This window comes from Archocentrus centrarchus, chromosome 11 (assembly GCF_007364275.1).
Source record: "Archocentrus centrarchus isolate MPI-CPG fArcCen1 chromosome 11, fArcCen1, whole genome shotgun sequence".
NCBI classification, from domain to species: domain Eukaryota; kingdom Metazoa; phylum Chordata; class Actinopteri; order Cichliformes; family Cichlidae; genus Archocentrus; species Archocentrus centrarchus.
This window is the reverse complement of record NC_044356.1, coordinates 32,019,476-32,039,481: the sequence shown is the minus strand read 5'-3', so window position 1 is coordinate 32,039,481 and position 20,006 is coordinate 32,019,476. Positions and strand designations below refer to the sequence as shown.

At 40.5% G+C, this 20,006-nt stretch overlaps 1 protein-coding gene across 1 annotated transcript in view; it reads left to right on the top strand.

Moving 5' to 3' along the window:
- The window catches only part of LOC115788528 (retinoic acid receptor beta), a 96,173-nt gene extending 76,926 nt beyond the window's left edge, over positions 1-19,247 (top strand). Inside the window, exons 5-8 of the mRNA XM_030741587.1 lie at positions 10,605-10,781; positions 14,673-14,877; positions 18,195-18,353; positions 18,923-19,247. Coding sequence (XP_030597447.1) covers positions 10,605-10,781; positions 14,673-14,877; positions 18,195-18,353; positions 18,923-19,161 — 780 coding nt within the window. The 3' untranslated portion in view covers positions 19,162-19,247. The remainder of the gene's footprint in view (positions 1-10,604; positions 10,782-14,672; positions 14,878-18,194; positions 18,354-18,922) is intronic.
- The last annotated feature ends 759 nt before the right edge of the window (positions 19,248-20,006 follow it).

Sequence of the window (20,006 nt, the reverse complement as noted above, 5' to 3'; positions counted from 1 at the left end):
TTTCTGACCTGCATTTATTATCATCAGAATCCTTCTGTTTTTAGCAGAAAATTTGTGGAGATTGCAGATTTACAGAATCAGCCCCTTATACTTCTTTCAGTCATCATTATAAACATCACTGATACCATATATTATGATGTCACCTGGACCAATGCCTTTCCACTCTTCATCCACCTGCCCTCACCTCCTCCATACTTATCCTGAGCATTTCCTGATTCATTAACTGTCCTCCAGCTTTCTTCCTACCTCTTTCATTTTGTATATTCATCATCTCCTTAAAATGCTCCTTCCTTAATCACCCTAACCTGCTGCACATCCTTTCCAGCTTGATTTCTCTGCCAAGTCAATCAACACAAGCCCCACATACAAATCACTATAAGCTTTTTCCTTTGCAACCTCTCTTGTTGCTGGATGCCTAGCCTCCCAGTACTCACCGTCTACTATCTTCATCTCCCTGACTATCCCATTTTTAATTTGCTAACCTCTTCCTTTGAATACTTTCCTGTACTTCCTCATTCCACCACCAAATCTGCTTGTTCTCTTTCCTCTGTCAAGAGGATCTGGTAACTCTTCCCTAGCACCCAAAGCCTATCTTCCTAAATTTTGAGCAATGTTCTTCCTTCTTCAACTTCCACCACTTAATCATGGCCTCTACCTTCACTTGCTTCCTCTTCTTGATGTCCAAAGTCATCCTACAGTCTACCACCTGATGCAGCCTAGCTGTGTTCTCCTCTGCCACCACCTTGCAGTCTCCTGTCGCTTTCAGAGTGCACCTTCTGCATAAGATATACTCCAACTGTGTGCACCTTCTTCCACTCTTATGTGCCACCTTATGTTCCTCCCTTTTCTTAAAGCATGTGTTCACCACAGCCATTTCCATCCTTTTTTCAAATTCCACTACCATCTGAACCTACATTTAGATTCCCTGCTCTCACCTCTACACTTCATCCATTCCATCTTTCTTGTTGCCTCCTAACAGAAAGGCCTTCTCATAGTCCGTGACATTGACTCAGTGATCATTTATAGTGTGGTGATGTGGTCCGTACATGACCTGTCCTGTCTGAAGCCTGCCTGGTAGGGCTTGGATTTAACTGCTGCTCTCATTCTGTCCAGAAGAATTCTGTTAAGAACTTTGCCAGGATCAGACAGCAGCATGAGTTCCCTGTAGTCATGCAAGTTTCCTTTCTTGGGGAACTTAGCTCAACTTGGGTGCTCTCAGGAAGTTTATCCTCCTCCCAGTACTTCTGTCATTCAGGGTTGCCTTCTTTTCCTTTCTTATCTGCATCTTCTCTAAAGTGACAGGTGGGGCTGATGTTTTGTGCTGCACAGTGGAGGTGTCTTTTCAGACCACAGTCCCAGCTTTCTTGACTGTTCACCTGGTCTCAGGAGGGCAATTCTGCAGTTCTCACCTCTGCTGCCATTTGTGCTGCTCTCCCTGCCTCATACTTCCTGTGCTCCCGCTGTTATAGTTCTCCAGGTCACTGAGGCAGACAAGCCAGTATATCACAGCAAGGGATGGACCAAGTGGTGGAAAGACTGAATGTGGTCTTCAGTTCATTTAGAGCAGAAAAGTACTATATAAGTCCATTTACCATATATGTTTGACTGTTTTTGACTGTTCCATACATTTGAAGACAAATAACACATTACAATCACATTGGCCCAGTTTCCCGGACAGGGATTATGTTTAATCCTGGACTAAATACTTTTTCCTGTTTTGGTCTTCATTGACTTTTTTCCTTTTAGTCTAGGACCATGCTTATTTCATGACTGGGAAACCGGCTGATTAAGTTTAAATCAACCAGTTCAAGTTTGGTTCTGGCTGTATTCAATAAGCTGTTATACAATGAGTGGTATTTAATTGGTTTTTAGCATAAAGGAAAGTTTACTCAGTGGGAAGTCTTTGTTTTAGTCTACCATGGCATTGTGGTTGGGCCTAAGGGGCCATCCTTCCTGCCCGTTAGAAGCATAGGTGGTTTTTATTGAGATAAGTTAATGAATTTACAGCACAGTGTGCTGCTGTGTTTGTTGATAAAAGCTAAGCCAATATAATTCACCCATTAGTCTCTTTCTCTGTCATCTGTATGACAATATTTATTTAATTGTATTGGATTAATTAATTGTATTTAAGTTTATTGATAGCCTATATTGTAGTTTACAATCCACAGAAAAAAATAATAATGATAGCTCAGATGTCGTTTTCTTAATCTATACATACACATGTACCCACCTGTAGTAAATAGAAGTGGCAATATTAAAACTATTAACTTCTGTAATTACAAGGCCGAGCCTAAATTACTCTGACCCGTCCAAAATCAGAATCCAGGCATCGTGCCTGGTTTTAACCACCCTTACACTTCAATCCACTGCATTTGCACCACACGGACACCAGTCAGGAATTTTCCTGCTGCACATTTCAGGAGTTGTCACGCTGTCAGAGGTAAGACCTGTTTAATTGTTGTTTTGCACAACTGTTACCAAACCATGTTAATTTTTGATGTAAGTCAAAGTTATGCTTTGTGCTGTGCTTTTGTGCTCTTGTGGTTTGAACTAGACTAAAAATACACCAAAGACTGAAAATGGTAGTCAGCTCGTGTATCAGGTGATTTTCCAGGTCTCTGCGGCGTTTCCCCCCTCCTCCAGCTAACAAGTTGGCAAGTAACATACTTTAATGCTCAAGGTGATTATTTATTGGTTACAGTGATTTGTTTCAATTTTATAAAGTATGTTTTTCAAGGTGTGAATGAGAGCATGAATGTGAGTGTGAAAGGTCGTCTGTCCCTCTGTGTTGGCCCTGCAACAGGCTGGCGACCTGTTCAGGGTGTACCCTGCCTCTCGCCCTATGACAGCTGGGATAGGCTCCAGCCCCCCCGCGACCCTTAACAGGATGTGCGGAAGCGAATGGATGGATGGATGGATGGATGTTTTTCAAGAGACAAATCTGTATTTTTGCCTTCTGTTCACTTTTGATAAAAGGTAGACTATTTCTTTTTTAACTGCTGTTATTTTATCAAAACTTTTTTTTTTATGTGGTTGCAGCTTATATCATTGAACTCTGTTTTTAATGCTAAGCGAGATCAGTAAGTTAGTGGAAAAACTAAGTTGTAAGAACAATGCTATGTTAGTCTGTAGGCTATACATTTTAACTTTTTATATTATGTTGTACTGTTTCAGTTACGTTGGTACAGTGATTAGCACTGCTGCCTCATAGGAAGAAGGTTTGGGGTTGGAAATTTGTTGTTAGTAAGGGCCTTTCTATGAGGAGTTTGCATGTTCTCCCTGCACCAGTCACAGATTTGGGTTCCAGACATTCTTGCAGATGGACTAAACAAAGCTAAAACTGAAGAAGTCACCCCGCCTGCCCAAAGATAATTTGTAATAAAGTCATACTATTTCAGGTTGACTCTTTGTCCCATATTTCTTAATATTTCCTCTTAATAATATAAGAACAGCATCTACAACTTTTACCAATTGAGGTTTTAATGTTATTTTCATTATTTGTCTTTAAGATCCAGGATGAGTGAAAGAATCAGATGGATGTACCTTGAATCAAGGTTCATGTACTAAATGAAAACACTCCCTGGCTTCTGTTCTTCCATTTCCAGGGCAGAACCATAGTTGAGGTCGCAGCCTATTTTATTGAGGTACTCTTCAGTGAGTTTCTTTTTTTGCTAATTTTTTTTTATTTTAAGGATTTTTTTCTTCAGACTGGAAACTATTTTTTTATTACTTAATTGGGGCACCAGTGGCTGAGGAAGTAGAATGGGTCGTCCACTAATCAGAGGGTTGGCTGGCGGTTTCAGTTCACATGCTGAAGTGTCCTCAGGCAACATAACACTAAATTGCTCCAATGTATATAACGGAGTATGAGTGTGTGCATGGGAGATAGTGCTGAAATGCACAGAATAAGTGTGTGTGTGTGCGTGCGTGCGTGTGTGTGTGAACAGGTGAATGTGGTTTGTAGTGTGAAAACATCAAACCACTTCATTTACAATACCAGACCATTTAAACCTAAAGCAGCTAATGGTGTAGTACAATATTAAACCACTAGTTTTGATTATTTACACTATGCTATAAACAGAATTTCCTAACACTTCTTTCACAGAGTTAACGTCCAAACGCCATCAAGGCAGTCCACTCTCCGGGCAGTATTTACTTTTAAAGTATTCTATTTTAACATTGTATTTTGTATTTTAACATAATTTTGAGTATATTTATTTATGTGGCTATAGTATGTGTAGCATTCATTTCATTTATTCAATCAAACATTTAAAATTTGTTTAAATGTTTAGTAATAAATAGCAAGTGAAAAAAGTTTTTGATCACAAACTGTTGTAGCTCTCCATGGTATTATCACTTTGACCTTCAGGTCAATCTGTTGACCTTGAAGGAGAGGTCAGAGATCAAATTTGACATAATATTTTAATTGTTTGTAGATATTTTCTACACATTGATAATACCCGCCACGCTTGTAAGACTCATACTTTTCAACCAATAAATCATTAAAGATAAGAACACCGTGGATTTTTTTTCTGGCTATTCATTTGATCAGATTGTGGATTATTTTAATGTATATCATCAAAGTTAATTTTAGCCATCCTTGTCTCATAAGACAAAACTGAGCTCTGGATCTGAGAGCTAGGGTATCTCTATCATTGCTATAGACTTGTGCTACGTTGCGATTGCTCCAATTTTCTGAATCAATCTTGGCCCGATGCATATGGTATGATGAAATGAAGAATTTTGTGTAATACAGAAGGTATTCCTCACACTGCCATCTTCCTCAGAGCTTGAACTGCCACTGGACCTGTTGCTACATCCCTCCCTGTAGGTGTGCTCAAACATATAGCCTCATGCCTCAGGCGTAACTTTGCGATTTTTCCAGTTCATCATTCGTTAATCATGTGAATCACTTTCACTTTCATTTGGAAAACTTTTGTGAGGAAGGTCAGCTAAAATACTGACCTCCACACTGTCCAAGCTGTTTGATCGTATATATGGAAATGCGCGACTAACTGAAGGCGGCGCCTGCAATCAGTTTTGGCAGACGACCGATTAGGGTGCATGGTGATGATATAAAACAGCTTCTGCTCATCAATTAATGAGCCACATCATCAAAAAATAACATTTTACATATAAAATTTGCAAAAATAACATTTACAATATATATATGCATAGCAGTACATTTGTAATGTGCTTATCCTTTAAGTTGATCTTGAAGACCCTGGTGGATCTAAGCCAAAATTTAAAGGACTGTTAACATGACCCCACCCTACAGTTTTATCAAAATTCATTCAAATCAGACAGAATGACGCACAGAAATGCTACGAAAAACAAACTCCTTGATGGAGGTAAAAAAATGAACTGAATGAAGCCATTAGATTGTACATCAGAATTTCATTCAAGAGGCTACTGAGTGTGTTCAAGTGTGGTCATCTGCAGAACCTATTTTCTAAATGAATGGGCTGGTACTCCGTAAATGGACTGGTACTTTTATAGTCTCTCTGCTCCGACTGAGCACTCGATAACTCTTTTAACTATAGGCCACCCATTCACACACATGGTCATAGTGTCTTCTACAACTTTAAGGTATAATTTTAATTTATAAAATTTGTGTGACCCACACCAGTGGTAATTTGGGATCTTGCCCAAAGACTGCCTGACCTTTGGAGGTGGGAATCAAACAACCAACCTTCCAATTAGTGCGCAACACGCTGTTCCTCCCAAACACAGCTGCCCAGAAAAAGAAATCAAAAGAAATGTAAATTCAGTTCCCAGGTATTTTTTGTGTAAATACCAGTAACTTAACCAGTTTTTTGCATACAGCAACAGTTTTTATTTAGCTTTGTGTTCTTGCAGCTTAAAGGAATACATAACAATTCCAGGAATTACATTAAAAATCATCCATTTGGTGCTTTTCACTTTTGGTTTTTCAGAATGCTGATGGGTACAGTGTGAGGATCTTGATTTACAAAGGATGAAAATCTACAAAATCAGGATGGATACATCAGAGGGTCCAGTGACATCAAAATCTTTGCAGTGGGAATGAATGTTCGGACTGGTCTGGCTAATTCTCCAGGGGCTTGTTCCATGCTTGTTTGGTTGCCCTGTACAGTGGCACGTACAAGTATTCTCACAGAATGAAGGAATATTGATAACAATTTGTTTAAGCTGTACAGTTTTTACATGGAATTAATAAACATGTTAAGAGTTTCACAACTATATGGTTACCTGGTCTTCTTTTTATGCATGCTGATCTGTTAGTAAGTAATCTATAAAAAGACCATGATATTGCAGTAGATTAGAAATATATATTAAAAAAATAAATAAATTAGGCAACAAAATGACAAGCTAGTTTAAAGATCACTGACACTGTTTAAAATCTGAATTTATGCGGTTTCTTTAGGCCCAGAAAATACAAAGATTCAGTTTGATTTGATATGATTTATTCTGTTGCCCTCCAGATATTGAGTAAATATTAGCCAACTTCTTCCACAGAGTGGGTAAATGTAACTCAACATCAGCAATATGAAAAAATATTAGTTAATTAATTAAAGATAGCTCAGATAATTAAATATGATTTTTTTTTCTTTGTGAAATTTTTTTTGCATTAATAAAAATGGGATATTTTGGAAATATTACTGAATACAACACATTTCAACTGTTTTTATTACATTGTACTTATGTATTTACTCAAATGATGCTGCTGCTAAATGACAGAATCAGGCTTGATAACTTTTACTGCATGTTTCTCAGGTAGAACTGAATAAATAAGGTTATCGCATTTTTAGAAAAAAAAGATTTAAACTCTGTTTCTATCTTTGGTTTGTTCTCTTGTATTCTTGTCAGATATACTGTATATCAGGGGTCTCAAACTCCAGGCCTCGAGGGGCGTGTCCTGCAGGTTTTAGATGTGTCCTTGATCCAACACACCGGCCCTCGAGGCTTGTAGTTTGAGCCCCCTGTTGTATATGTTTGCACTGGATTGGCAACCAAGAAGGTACCCTGCTGGGCTTAACCTATTAACTACTGATGTAAACATATTCTATTGTGCTATAAACTGCTGTTGTTAAATACATTATGATACATATAAGAATTTTCATTTTCCCTTCTTCTAACAGCAAAAACTGAAAGCAGGTTTAATTTTTCAAACAAAACCCTGAAATGCAACCACATTAAATATCACAACATGTTAAAACTTTATTCAGATATTATAATAGACAAAATACACAAACACTCTAATTAGTCTCTTCTGATGGTCTGTATATCTAATTCAAATGTACAGGCTTTCTGGTGTTTATGAAGAATAAACAAAGATTAAACAAGCTAATTGTCCAAAGAGTTTGCTTGATGAGACTAAGCACTCTGTCAGCATCTCTCAGATATTGTATTTATGATTTTAATTGACTGTTTAATAGACTAATAGAATGCTGGGACCAATTTTATTTACACTATACATTTATCTCTTAGACAGTGTTCTTAGAAAGCACTGCATCCATTTTCATTGCTATGCAGATGATACCCAGCTCTATATCCATGAAGCCAGATTACACAGAACAATTAGTTAAAGTGCAGGAATGTCTTAAAGACATAAAGGCCTAGATGGCCTCTAATTTCCTGTTTCTAAATTCAGATAAAACTGAGGTTATTGTACTTGGCCCTACAAATCTAAGGCTACATTCACACTGCAGCCTGAAGTGACCCAATTCCGATTTTTTTTTGTGTGGTCGTTTACATTTCGTTTACATTACATTTCCAAATATATGCAACTTGGATGTGATCTGTGTGTGAACTGCAAACAAACCTGTGTCCCGCATGCGCAGTAGAGGACGCAATAACATCACACTTAGCGAGCGTGCTCAGTGTTTGCGGAAGTAAATTGTTTTTCTTCCCGCTTTCGCGTAGCAGGACACAGAATAGTGACGTTTGTCGAGTATCAATGACACGCATGTCGGATGAATGCGACCTGGCCGTACACACACAGGTCGCATTTGAAAAGATCGGCTACGTATCGGATTCAGGGCCACATATCCAAGTGGTCTGGGTCGCATTTGAAAAAATCAGATCTGTGTTGTTCAGACTATCATGAAAAGAAAAGAAAAGACCCAAATCCGATTTTTTTGCCTCACTTCAGGCTGCAGTGTGAACGTACCCTTAGAAGCATGGTGTCTAACCAGATACTTACTCTGGATGGCATTGCAAAAGGGTACAAATGGATGGAGGAGAAAATAGGTTGATTTTTTTAATAGAGGCTGTTTGGTTCAGTTCAAGCCCCAAAACAATATGGTTGGGTTTGGATGTTTGTTTTCAAGGTATAGTTTGTGTTAAAATACACCTCATAATACTTCCCACAGTGTGACAGAACGCTCTAAAGGCAAAGTCCCCCCAAAGATGCTACTTCTCTGTTTCCTTGGTTATACATTTGCCAGTCCTACTACCTCTGTTTCATCCCTGTTATTTTTGCTCCCAGTCTTTGTTTCAGTGCCTACTTTTTGCGATTACTGCTCCAGGTAGCATCACTTGTGTTCAGTAAGCCAACCAGTTCTCTCATTCCTTAATATCCTGCCCTGTTCCATTGCAGCATTTCCTGCGTTCCCAGTGGTTTCCATGTATGACTTTTTGCCTGTTTTCTCGACTTCACCCTCCGCCTGCTCCTCACCTGATTAGTTTACCACACTGACTGCCTATCCATGTTAAAGATGTGATTAAAAAAAAATCCTGACAACCACGAAATTCAAAAACATTCCTGATTTAAATGTGACTGTCTTCCATGTCATGTCTTCAATGCCATCTTCTCAGGTACAGTACTGTGCAAAAGTCTTGAGTTGTCCTTTGTTTCTTTATATTTTCCTAGGAAAATGGGAAATAGGTGCAGAACTTTATTGAAACATCTTTAAACATACATGGAAATACAGTATACAAGGCAAAAACAGAGTTTGTACAATACCTTTATTCTTCATCACAGCCTAAACTCTCTCAGGTATTCATAATTTCTTTAAGTAGTCTTCAGGAAGAGTTCTCCGGGCTTCTTGAAGGACATCCAAAGCTCTTCTTTGGCTGCCTTATGTTCTGTTACCTTTCAAGATGATCCCACACTGCTTCTGTAATGTTGAGGTCTGGGGTAACCAGTCTATGACTGATAGTTTTTCAATGTGTGTGTTTTTTCAGTCCAGGCATGTTTTTACTGTGTGTTTGAGATCATTGTCATACTGAAAAATTAAGCTGTTGCCTATCAGATGTTTTCCAGATGGTATTACACTATGGATCGAAATCTGACAGTATTTTTCTGTATTCGTGGTGGATTGGGTTATAAAATCCAGATACAGATCCTCTCTCAGTGAATCACCTGTCCGGTGTCCTTCACATTTTCACCTCAGACATGTAACCGGACTTGAATGCACTTCTTAAAGCCCTAAACAGACTATATTTAGAATTGAAAAACTGCATATAACATAATTAAAAGAAAATCAAAATAGCAAAATAGAACTTTGTATATAGTTTTCAAAAACATGCACATTTTGTTTTAGGGAATGTTGATTAAATAATAATAAAATGTTGATGTATTTGCTGTGCCTATTTCACATTTCAATTGTAACTACTAATCTACTCTCATCAGTAGCAGTTTATAAAGAGATAAAATGAATATTGAGCAGAACTGAGTTCAGCTTATTGGTGCGCCCCTCCACAACAGTCCATTTTCTCATGTGACCTCTTGGTGAAATTAATTGCCCACCCCTGCTGCTGAAAGTCAATCTATGATTCTTCTTGGCAAATAACTAAAGTAATAATCAGCACAAAAAATAACAAAGGTGGATGGCACAGACTGTGTTGTGATTTTAAATGAAAGCTGGTATAAACTCCACAAATCAACAGTCTCATGCAGTGATTCTTACCTTAACCCTTTAACCATGACTTTTCTGCTTATTTGACCGATCAAAGGGCCTGAAAATGGCCCGTGAATAAGTGCTTTTGCCCATTTTTTCCACAACACTTGGAACCTTTAATATCTGACAATTATTCACAATTTACTGCATGTTAACGTACACATCAATTCCCATGAGAATATCCAAGGATTGCCTTTCCCTCCCACAGTTTCTCCCTTTCATTTGTCATTTCTTCTCTTTCTTTCTTCTCCTGAACCACTTTTACTTCCACTTTTTCCTGTTTTCACACATTATTGTTACTGGTCCATGGCTTCCAACTGTCCCTGCTTCCCTCTCGTGTTTGGGTAGATTCTGCACCGTATAGCTGTAGCTGTATTAATGACACCGCTGGCTTCAAGCCGCTCTGCACTACCTGTCACTGCTCTGTTGCTGCATCCCATCATTGCCAAAGCATTCCTCTGACACTGTTAGGCTCATTATTGCGGGGCCTGGCCACCAGGCTCGGTTCAGCATATTCTCAACAACAATCTTGCCTGTGTTTTTGATAGCTTGGATTTTATGGCACCCATTTTCTATATGTAAGTGTGACACATATAGAGCGGAGTGAAGAGAACTCACTGAGGGGATCATTAGCAGCAGTCTGAGCAATGACAAAAGTAGCTGCCTCTTAGCCTGACAATTTGTTCCCTGTGTTTGTATGTGTATATGTGTGTGTTGCAGAACTCAAGTGCAGACCACCGTGTGAGGCTGGACCTGGGCCTGTGGGACAAGTTCAGCGAGCTGGCCACTAAGTGCATTATCAAGATTGTGGAGTTTGCCAAACGAGTGCCTGGCTTCACGGGGCTGACCATTGCAGACCAGATCACGCTCCTGAAAGCTGCCTGTCTGGACATTCTGGTGGGTGCTTTTATTTTGAAGAAGCAAACTTTTTGTTTAATGATTGCACAGTGCTTCCTGTTGCAATAGCAGACACATTTTAATGCTTCTTTTATCTTTTGAAGCAGTATTTTTTTTTTAATATACAAGTTGTTGTTGGATGCCAACAATATATAGTAAAAGCCAAAGTCAGCTTTATTGTCAATACTGCCATATGTATGGGACCTACACAGTGTTGAAATATCATCCATCATCCTTGCGTCTGGAAGGTGTTTGTGAGATCTTCTCACTTCCTGATGTTGAGACTTGTTCTGAATTCTTACGGTGTGTTTATTGGGGCACAGTTCACCCTGTAAAGGTTGCCAGGGTTTATTCAGGGAAACACAGATAGCAGTTATATGAATTCAACTTGTCTAGCTGAGTATATTCAATTTTTTTTTTTTTTTTTTGCTTTTTCATTTCAGTTTTGTGTAAAAATCAATTCCTTCTTTTAAATTGCGTGGTGTGTAAAACAGCCTAAATCTTCAGGCCATTAGTGGCTGTAATCTCAAACCCAGCTCACAATAGCTCAGTACTCAAACCCTAAAGTCCCTAAACCCCAAGCACAATTGGACTCCTATTGGCCAGCTCTACTGAGCTAGTCCGAAGAAGTCGATGAATTGATTGTGCCAGTCGATTCATTTCATCATGTGGAAGAGCCGTCTGTAGCAGAGATTAGTTGAAACACAGACATTTCTCAGCCTCTTACCTGGTTATTTTTTCATGCCAGTATCCTTTTTTATTAGTGGGCAGTCACTCTGCATTTGTTAATGATGTGGTGTCCTCTTTATTGAGTACAGATGTGGGAATATCTCCAGGCTGTCATCAGCTGAATGCTTGTTTGTTATTTAGCAGTTGTTAAGTGGAGCGATACGCTGTACTAATGTAACAGCAGCAGTGAGATGGAAAAAACAAATGGCTCCCGTCTCTATGGTGCATGTTTGGCTTTTGTGGTGTTTGAATGAAGGAAGATTGATTTATAGCAGGTTTGTTGTGTATTTTACTTTGTGAGCTGGACTAAAATTCAGGCTTTTTTGTTTCCCAGAATGTTAAACGCAACATGAACACGTGTCCTTCTATTTTCTGTTACCTCTTCATTAATGATCACAAAAACAGAATCCACTACTTTGTGTACTATATTGAATACTGGATATATGGCCACCCTTTAAAAACGATACAGACAGTATGAGTGCTTGTTGGTGTTTTTCCAGTGAAAGGAACTCTGAATGCTTCAGCATACCAAGACATTTTGGACAATTTTGTGGGAACAGTTTGGGGATGGCCCCTTCCTGTTCCAACATGTTTTCACACCAGTGCCAAAGCACAGTGGAAGAACTTGACTGGCCTGCACAGAGTCCTGACCTCAACCTGATAAACACCTTTGGGAGGAATTAGAGCGGAGACTGTGAACCAGGCCTTCTCATCCAATGTCAGTGTCTGACCTCACAAATGTGCTTCTGGAAGAATGGTCAAAAATTCCCATAAACACACCCAAACCTTGTGGAAAACCTTCCCAGAAGAGTTGAAGCTGTTATAGCTGCAGAGGGTGGGCCAACATCATAATAAACCCTATGGATTAAGAATGGGAAGTGTGTGTCTTTCTGCATTTATCTTTGTGCGCGTGCTTATGTATAAGTAAAGTAAGTAAAATTTTATTTATTTAACACCTCTCAAGACAAATATCACAAAGTGCTTCACAACATAACATAGCTGTGTGTGGCGTGTCTGTGTGGCCAGTATGTGTATGGCTGGGCCTGGAGGCTTTCTGAGCCTTGGCTACTGTAGGACATGATCATGGAGGGTGGGGGGTTGCACATGCAGTTGTTGTTGGGATGCGTGGCCTTGGGTCCTCTTGGGGGGGCCCCAAGTCTGCCTTTCTACACGAACACGAACACACACACGCGCACACACACACACACACACACACACACACACACACACACACACACACACACACACACACACACACACGCGCAGCAGCAGCAGTTTGTGACCCATTATGCTTTTATTTGTGCTTTGTCCTTTACTGTTATCTTTTCTCCTATTTTTCCCCTTTTTCTTTTTCTTCTTAATAATCTCCCCTTCCCTAATTGGGATCACTAAACTGGCTCCTCCACCCTGTTCTGTTGGAGGGGCCAGTTTAGTGATTCAAATTAGCGAAGGGGAGGCCTGGCAGACCATGATCAGCTCCAGCTGTGTCTAGGCACCTGTCAATCAAAGAGGACACACCCCTTACACCAGTATCCAGGTGGATGAGATATAAGACAATTCACCCCAGTCAGAGTTGTTATGAAGGAGGAAACTGTCTGTTAAAGCCAAATACATTTTTGTAAGGTGGTTGTAAATATGCTTCTTGATGCTGTAAAATTTACAGACTCTACAGGATCTGACTTGTTTGGAATCAGCCTCAAGTGGCCACTGAAGGAACTGCACGTTTTGGCACTTGGTGTTGGCTTTATTTTTCAGCTCTGGAGGTTTCCACTTAGTTACAATAGTAAACATGACAATTCGTGGGCCACTGGGACCTCTTTTCTAATAATAGCAAGGTGGCAAACTGTGGCTGAGCCAAGTGAGAGCAAGAATTTATGAACAGTAAACAAATACATACGCCATAGTCCGAACTCTTCATTAACCAGTATTAAACCCATTATCTAAAATGAAGTAGTATCCTAAACTCTCTCTGCAGTCAGGTGATTATAAGGACCTGATTTCCAGCACCGGCTGTGACATACAGTACAGTACTGAAAGATATGCATTGTTGAGAGGGAATGTAAAATTCTGCGGACTTGTTGGCTCCTACAACAGTATTTATTATTCAGTTTATGTATTTTTGTAGTTTTTTTTATTTTTGGGGTATTGCTGTAGATGAGTTTGAGACTTTGTATTGACCCATCATACTTGTTAGATGTGACAAAGCAGTGGAGTGAACTCCCAGGGACACAGAGGTGAGAAGTTGAAGGCCGACCGTGATGAGTTTCTGGCTCTGACTCAACCATCAACATCCGCTCACCCGCACATTTTTATGGTGAAGGGCGTAGATATTATGCACAAGGGCTGGGTGAGGGAGTGTCAGAGGAAAGATCAAACACAATGTGTGTAGATGTGTGTATGTGTGTCTCAGCACAGGCCTGGCCAGCCGGTGCGAGTCACCGCCAGTAGCCATGTTTTATTCTTTTTCATGTTGCAGACATGCCTGCCACTCACTGTCAGAGCCAGCCCACTCAAATAGCTTCAAAGGCTACTGTAAGCTTCACATCCACCATCAGTTGCTTCATTAGGTGAACACACACACACACATACACACAAACAAATGCACAGTGCAGCAGGGAGATCCAAAGGTTACTCTCTTTGAGTCTGTGGAAGGTCGTTGTTTTCATTGTGGGTTGTGTCTGCTGGCGTGTATGTGAAACGGGTTAAATCAGCTGGTCACTGTTAAGAAGCAGCATGTCAAGGTAAATAATGATCTGTAGTCAAGAATGGAGTGCATTGTTAGGTGTATTATGTAGATAAATGTGCGTTCAGTTCATTTTTTTAGGTTGAATATGTCAGCAAATCATTCAACGCTTCATCAGCCAGCAGCCACAGAGCAACAGTAACTTTCATTCAACTTTAATTTGTCTTTTTAAGTTCAGCATGTGGTCTGCATTTAGCCCTACTACAGGGAAACATGTCTGTCTCTCTGGCACTAAAATGATCCACTACACTTTGTCACATAAAGCTCCTCAGAATAAAACTAAAGTGCTGGAAGTGAGCAGAATAGGTCCCCTTGAAAACCAGCATTTTCTAAACAAACCGCGGACTGTATATCACTTATAGCTTCCTTTCACTAAATTAATGCTGACTGATCCTCTCTCTGCCTTACTTGCCTCTCAGATCCTGCGCATCTGTACAAGATACACTCCTGACCAGGACACCATGACCTTTTCAGATGGGCTGACCCTCAACCGGACGCAGATGCATAACGCTGGCTTCGGCCCACTCACTGACTTGGTGTTCACTTTTGCCAACCAGCTTCTGCCCATTGAGATGGATGACACGGAGACAGGCCTCCTCAGCGCTATCTGTCTCATCTCTGGAGGTGGGAGAGTCAGGAACGAGCACAGGGCATTTAGTGAGAAGAGGAACTGGGGAGGGGGCGTTGATTAGAGTTAGTAGCAAAGAATGACAAGAAAATGACAACAGTGTAAGAGTAGACATCAGAGAGGAATTTCTTTCCAAAATATCAATATTTCTTGAAAATATCGGGTTAGGATTATCACCTATGATGATTTTGACCACAGAGGCCTGAGCCTTGACAGGTGATAGGTATCAACATGGCCTCAGGTTGATCTTGTGAACCTTTGGATTGCCCTCAATCTGAGTTTGGGAACCAGTGGGCAGCTTCATCTCAGGAAAGACTGATATCAGCCAAAGATAGAAACATCAGAGTGAATGCAGTTTGCAGCCTGATTGCATCATATACTTAGCAAAAACTGATGGTGAACAGTTGATGGAGAAGTGTCGGAGTTGGAGGACAGTGTTGGAGGTAAATATCGAGTGGAACTGCAGTCAAGCTTGAGATGAAAGTAAGTGCAGTCTGAAACCACGTAGGTCAGCCACAGGTTTCTATGAGTAAGGCAGCAATGTTCAGACTGCCAAACACATGAATAAAATTAGAGGGAATGATGTTTAATTTACTGTATTTCCACCAAAAATCTTCAGTTGTCTTTATCACTCCTCTCTCCCTCCTGCCATCATTTTCTTCACCACTCAGACTGCATCGCTGCTGGGTTTCATTCAACAGTGAATATGTATGTACTCACCCACAAAGACTCGCTACATATTACAGGCTCTTGCATAATCCATGAAAGGGTGCATTTGTATTCACACACCTTGACTACAGGTTCCCCAGCTTTAGATCTGAGTGTACATACTGCCACCTTATGGCCTGATGGTGTAGTGTGTGCTCAAGATCACATGAGATTAGGCGGGATGCTTCAGACTCAGTCACAGAAGAGAATGTGTTTCATTCATCTGCTTGTTAATGTTTCAGGTAATTGTTAATACTTAAGATTTCCCTCACATTACTTCTAATACACAAAATTATATAGCAACAAATTATCAGCTCAATAAATCTCACTGAACTGAATTTCATTCAAATGAACAAATCTGTTATAAAGGATGGGTTCATATTATTATGTGCTTTTTAATTCAAATTTCCCTTAAAGGCGAGCTGCATTGGAGGGACAGTACAGGAAAGAGGACAAGGAGAGTTGGTGGTGGAATGAGGAAGTACAGGAAAAGTATTCAAAGGAAGAAGATAGCAAAGGAAAAGTGGGATAGCCAGTGGAGATAGAGAAAGTCGACAGGAGTACTGGAAGGGTGGGCGTACACAAGGAGAGAGGTGGCAAAGGCTTACGGTGAGTTGTATGTGAGGCTGGACACTAAGGAAGGAGAAAAGGACTTGTATCAATCGGCAACACAGAGCGATCAAGCTGGAAAGAATGTGTAGCAGGTTAATGTGGTTATAGAGATGGAATTGTACTAACAAGTGAACAGTGTGTTGAGAATATGAAATGAATATTTTGAGGAGCTGGTGAATGAAAAATGAGAGAGACAGGACAGATGGAGGAAGTGCAGATAACTATTAAGGAGTAAATGAGGGCAGGCATGAAGAGGATGAAGAGTGGAAAGGCAGCTGGTCCAGATGAGATACCTGCAGAGATTCTAAGAGAGACGTCTGCGGACCTTTTAACCAGAGATTAATTAGAGATGTGATGGAGAAGTATAGAGAAGGTAAGAAGTGGTTGCACTGTGTCTTTGGGGATCTAGAGAAAGCATGTGATAGGGTGCCCAGAGAGGAACTGTGGTACTGCATGAGAAAGTCAGGGGAGGCAGAGAAGTATGTGACAGTGGTGCAGGACATGCATGAGGACAAAGTGACAGTGATGAGGTGTGTGGTAGGAGTGACAGATGGGTTTGAGGCTGGGGTGGGATTACATCAGGGATCTGCTCTGAGCCCCTTCTTGTTGGTGATGGTGATGGACAGGTAGACTGAGGTCAGGAAGCAGTCTCCATGGACTCCATGATGTCTGTAAAGAGAGCAGGGAGCAGGTGGAGGCGAGTCTGGAGTGGTGGAGGTATGCTCTGGAGAAAAGATGAATTAAGGCCAGTAGAAGCAAGACAGAATGCATGTAAGTGAATGAGAGGGCGACAGGTGTAACAGTGAACCTGCGAGGAGCAGAGGTACTGAAGGTAGATGAGTTTAAATACCTGGGATCAACCAGCCAAAGCACCAGACGGTGCACAAGGTGAAGATGAGAGTGCAGACAGGGTGAAGAAGGTGGAGGCGAGTGTCAGAGGTGATTTGTGACAGAAGGATAACGGCGAGAGTGAAAGGTAAGGTTTACAAGATGGCAGTGAGATCTGCTGTGATCTGGAGATGATGTCACTAACCAAAAGGAAGGAGCTGAGCTGGAGCTGGTAGAGTTGAAGATGTCAAGATTTTCAGGGGGAGTGAGCAGGATGGACAGGATTAGAAATGACTGGATCAGAGGGACAGCTTAGGTTGAGATGATTTGGACTTGTGCAAAGTAGATACACTGGACAAAGGGGGTTTAATATGGAGCTGGCAGGAGGAAAAGATGCGGAAAAAAGTTGCAGTGTCTTATTTGCTAATGTATATTTATAGGTGTTCCATAAAAAGACTATACATGTGTATGCACAAAAAGTTTGCTGCTGAAATTGTAAACTGGAGAAAGTGTTTCACTGGGACAAATTTTAGAATACATAAAAATGACTTTTCTTTTGGTCATTTTTGCAAGACTGTCCAGTCTTGCAGTGTGGGATCAGGATTTTTAATAGATATCTTTAGCCATTCATAAGCTTGTATTTGTGGGGTTGCTGTGGCTCAGAAGGTAGAGCAGGTGATCTACTAATTGGAAGGCTGGTAGTTCAATCCCTGGCTGCTCCACTCTATGTGAAAGTATCCTTGGGCAACATACTGAACCCTGAGTTGCTCCTGATGTGTTCATCGGAGTGTGACTGTGTTAGATAGAAAGTGCTTGTGTGAATGGGTGAATGAGACATGCTATTTAAAGCACTTTGAGTGCTTATGTAGAGTAGAAAAGCGCTACATAAGACCCAGTTCATTTGTATTCACACCTTCAAACACATTTTTTTTTCTGTTCAAGCTGTTGAACAAGAGTCAAGTAACTCTCTTTGCAATCTCTCCTCTGCAATGAATGATTTGACATAATAGATCAACTTTTCCATCTTAATCAAACCAACCGTGCACATATGAAATAGCTCCAAGCTTGTCTACATCAGATAAAAGACGCAGATTTGTCATAATTGAGTCTCAAATCTGACTTGCTTTTTTTTTTGTGTGTGTGTGTGTGTGTGTGTGTGTGTCAGATCGTCAGGACCTAGAGGAGCCCTCTAAAGTGGACCAGCTACAGGAGCCACTGCTCGAAGCGCTGAAGATCTATGTGAGGAAGCGTCGGCCAAGCAAACCGCACATGTTCCCCAAAACCCTGATGAAGATCACAGACCTGCGCAGTATCAGTGCTAAAGGTAGGACGGACCGTGTACTGAGATATGATGGTCGCCCTTACAAACAGCAGGATGTTTGTTTTTTAAAGGAGAGGTCTGCTGCAGGTGTGGGATTTAGTACGTGTATAGACTCTAATGCTGAGTAGTTACTTATAAAATGTGATTTTATTGCTGATCAACCAACACCAAAGTTCAGGGGGTTTATTTGTTTTGTTTTTTTGCAGAGAATGACAATAATAACCTAGGTCTGGAAATCCAAATCTCCCAAACTCTTTGTGGAATCGTTTATGGAAAAGTATCGCTTATGAATGTAAACTTCTTTCCTGGAACCTTCTCCCAACCCGAGTTCTTACAGTTTTTTGTTCTCTTTTTTTATTTATTTATATATTTTTTTGTTTTCAGTTCACTTTAGTTTCATTGTTGCAGTGTTATTATGTTTCCATGAATAATATCAAGGAAAGATGAAAATGAGCAAGCACCTCACTTTTAATTTCCCTATTCTTGCTGCCCATAAAACTATCAGCTATTGTAGATGGTAAGGATTAATGCTCCAGTTTTAAAAATATTTCTCTTTTTCCGTGGTCTTGCAGGAGCAGAACGGGTCATCTCTTTAAAAATGGAGATCCCAGGTTCCATGCCACCACTCATCCAGGAGATGCTGGAGAACTCGGAGGGCCAGGATGGCCAGAGCAGCAGCAGCACTTCAGCTGAGGTGCGGTCCAGCCCCAGCAGCAAGGGGAGCCCCACTGAGGATGCTGCCACTCTGGAGTCACCTAAGTCCTTGGACAATGAGGAGGCTACGGCCACACCACCCAGCATCGAGCCCTAGGGGGAACCCAGGAGCCTCTGAAACTCTCTGGCATTTTTTTTTTTTTTTTTTAGTTAAAAAATGAAAAGCCGGGCAAGGTGCCGTTCCCTTAAAATCTATCTACCCCGACTCCTTAGCTTGGTATTACATTATCTGCCCAATTTTTCCTTATTTTTCTCTCCGATTTCCCCGAAATTTTCTCATTAAAAAAGAAAATGTCAACACAGAGGCCTCAAAGGATCAGTGCTTTGTGTAAATTTCTGAATTGAGCTCTTATTTGGCATGCCTCTGAGACTGACAGGAAGGGCACAGCTCTCACAAACCACCAGAGATGATACTCCTCAGGTCTCCTGTGTAAATTCTTATCTGCATGACGGGAGTTTGATAAGTGTTTTCTCTCGCTCTCTCAGTCTTTTTCTCTCTCATCTCTTTTCTTCTCTCGTATTGTTGGCATATATGCATTGTACATACCATTGAATGGTTAGGTCTCTGTTTCCAAGATGAATTTTGTGGTGCTTTATTCATTGTCTTAAATATTATCTCTGAGGTGATACATCAAGGTTTAAAGGAGGACTAATTCCTTACTAAGACTAAGTCCTTCAAAAAGTTATCTAGAATGTTACTGCATATAGACATTATGGAAGTCTAATATTTTACATTTGTTATTATATTTAAAACTGTTTGTGTCTTTTATAACATTTATTGGTTCATGTTTCTCCATGAATGAGTGCACGTCCGCACCGCCAGAATGCAGAGCTTCTCTCGACATCGACAGCCGAGTCTGTTCATTTGTTTCCTCGAAGGAGGAAAGCACAGCAGCAGAAGCCTTGAGATACGCACTCAGACTGGCCATGTCTGTTTTACTT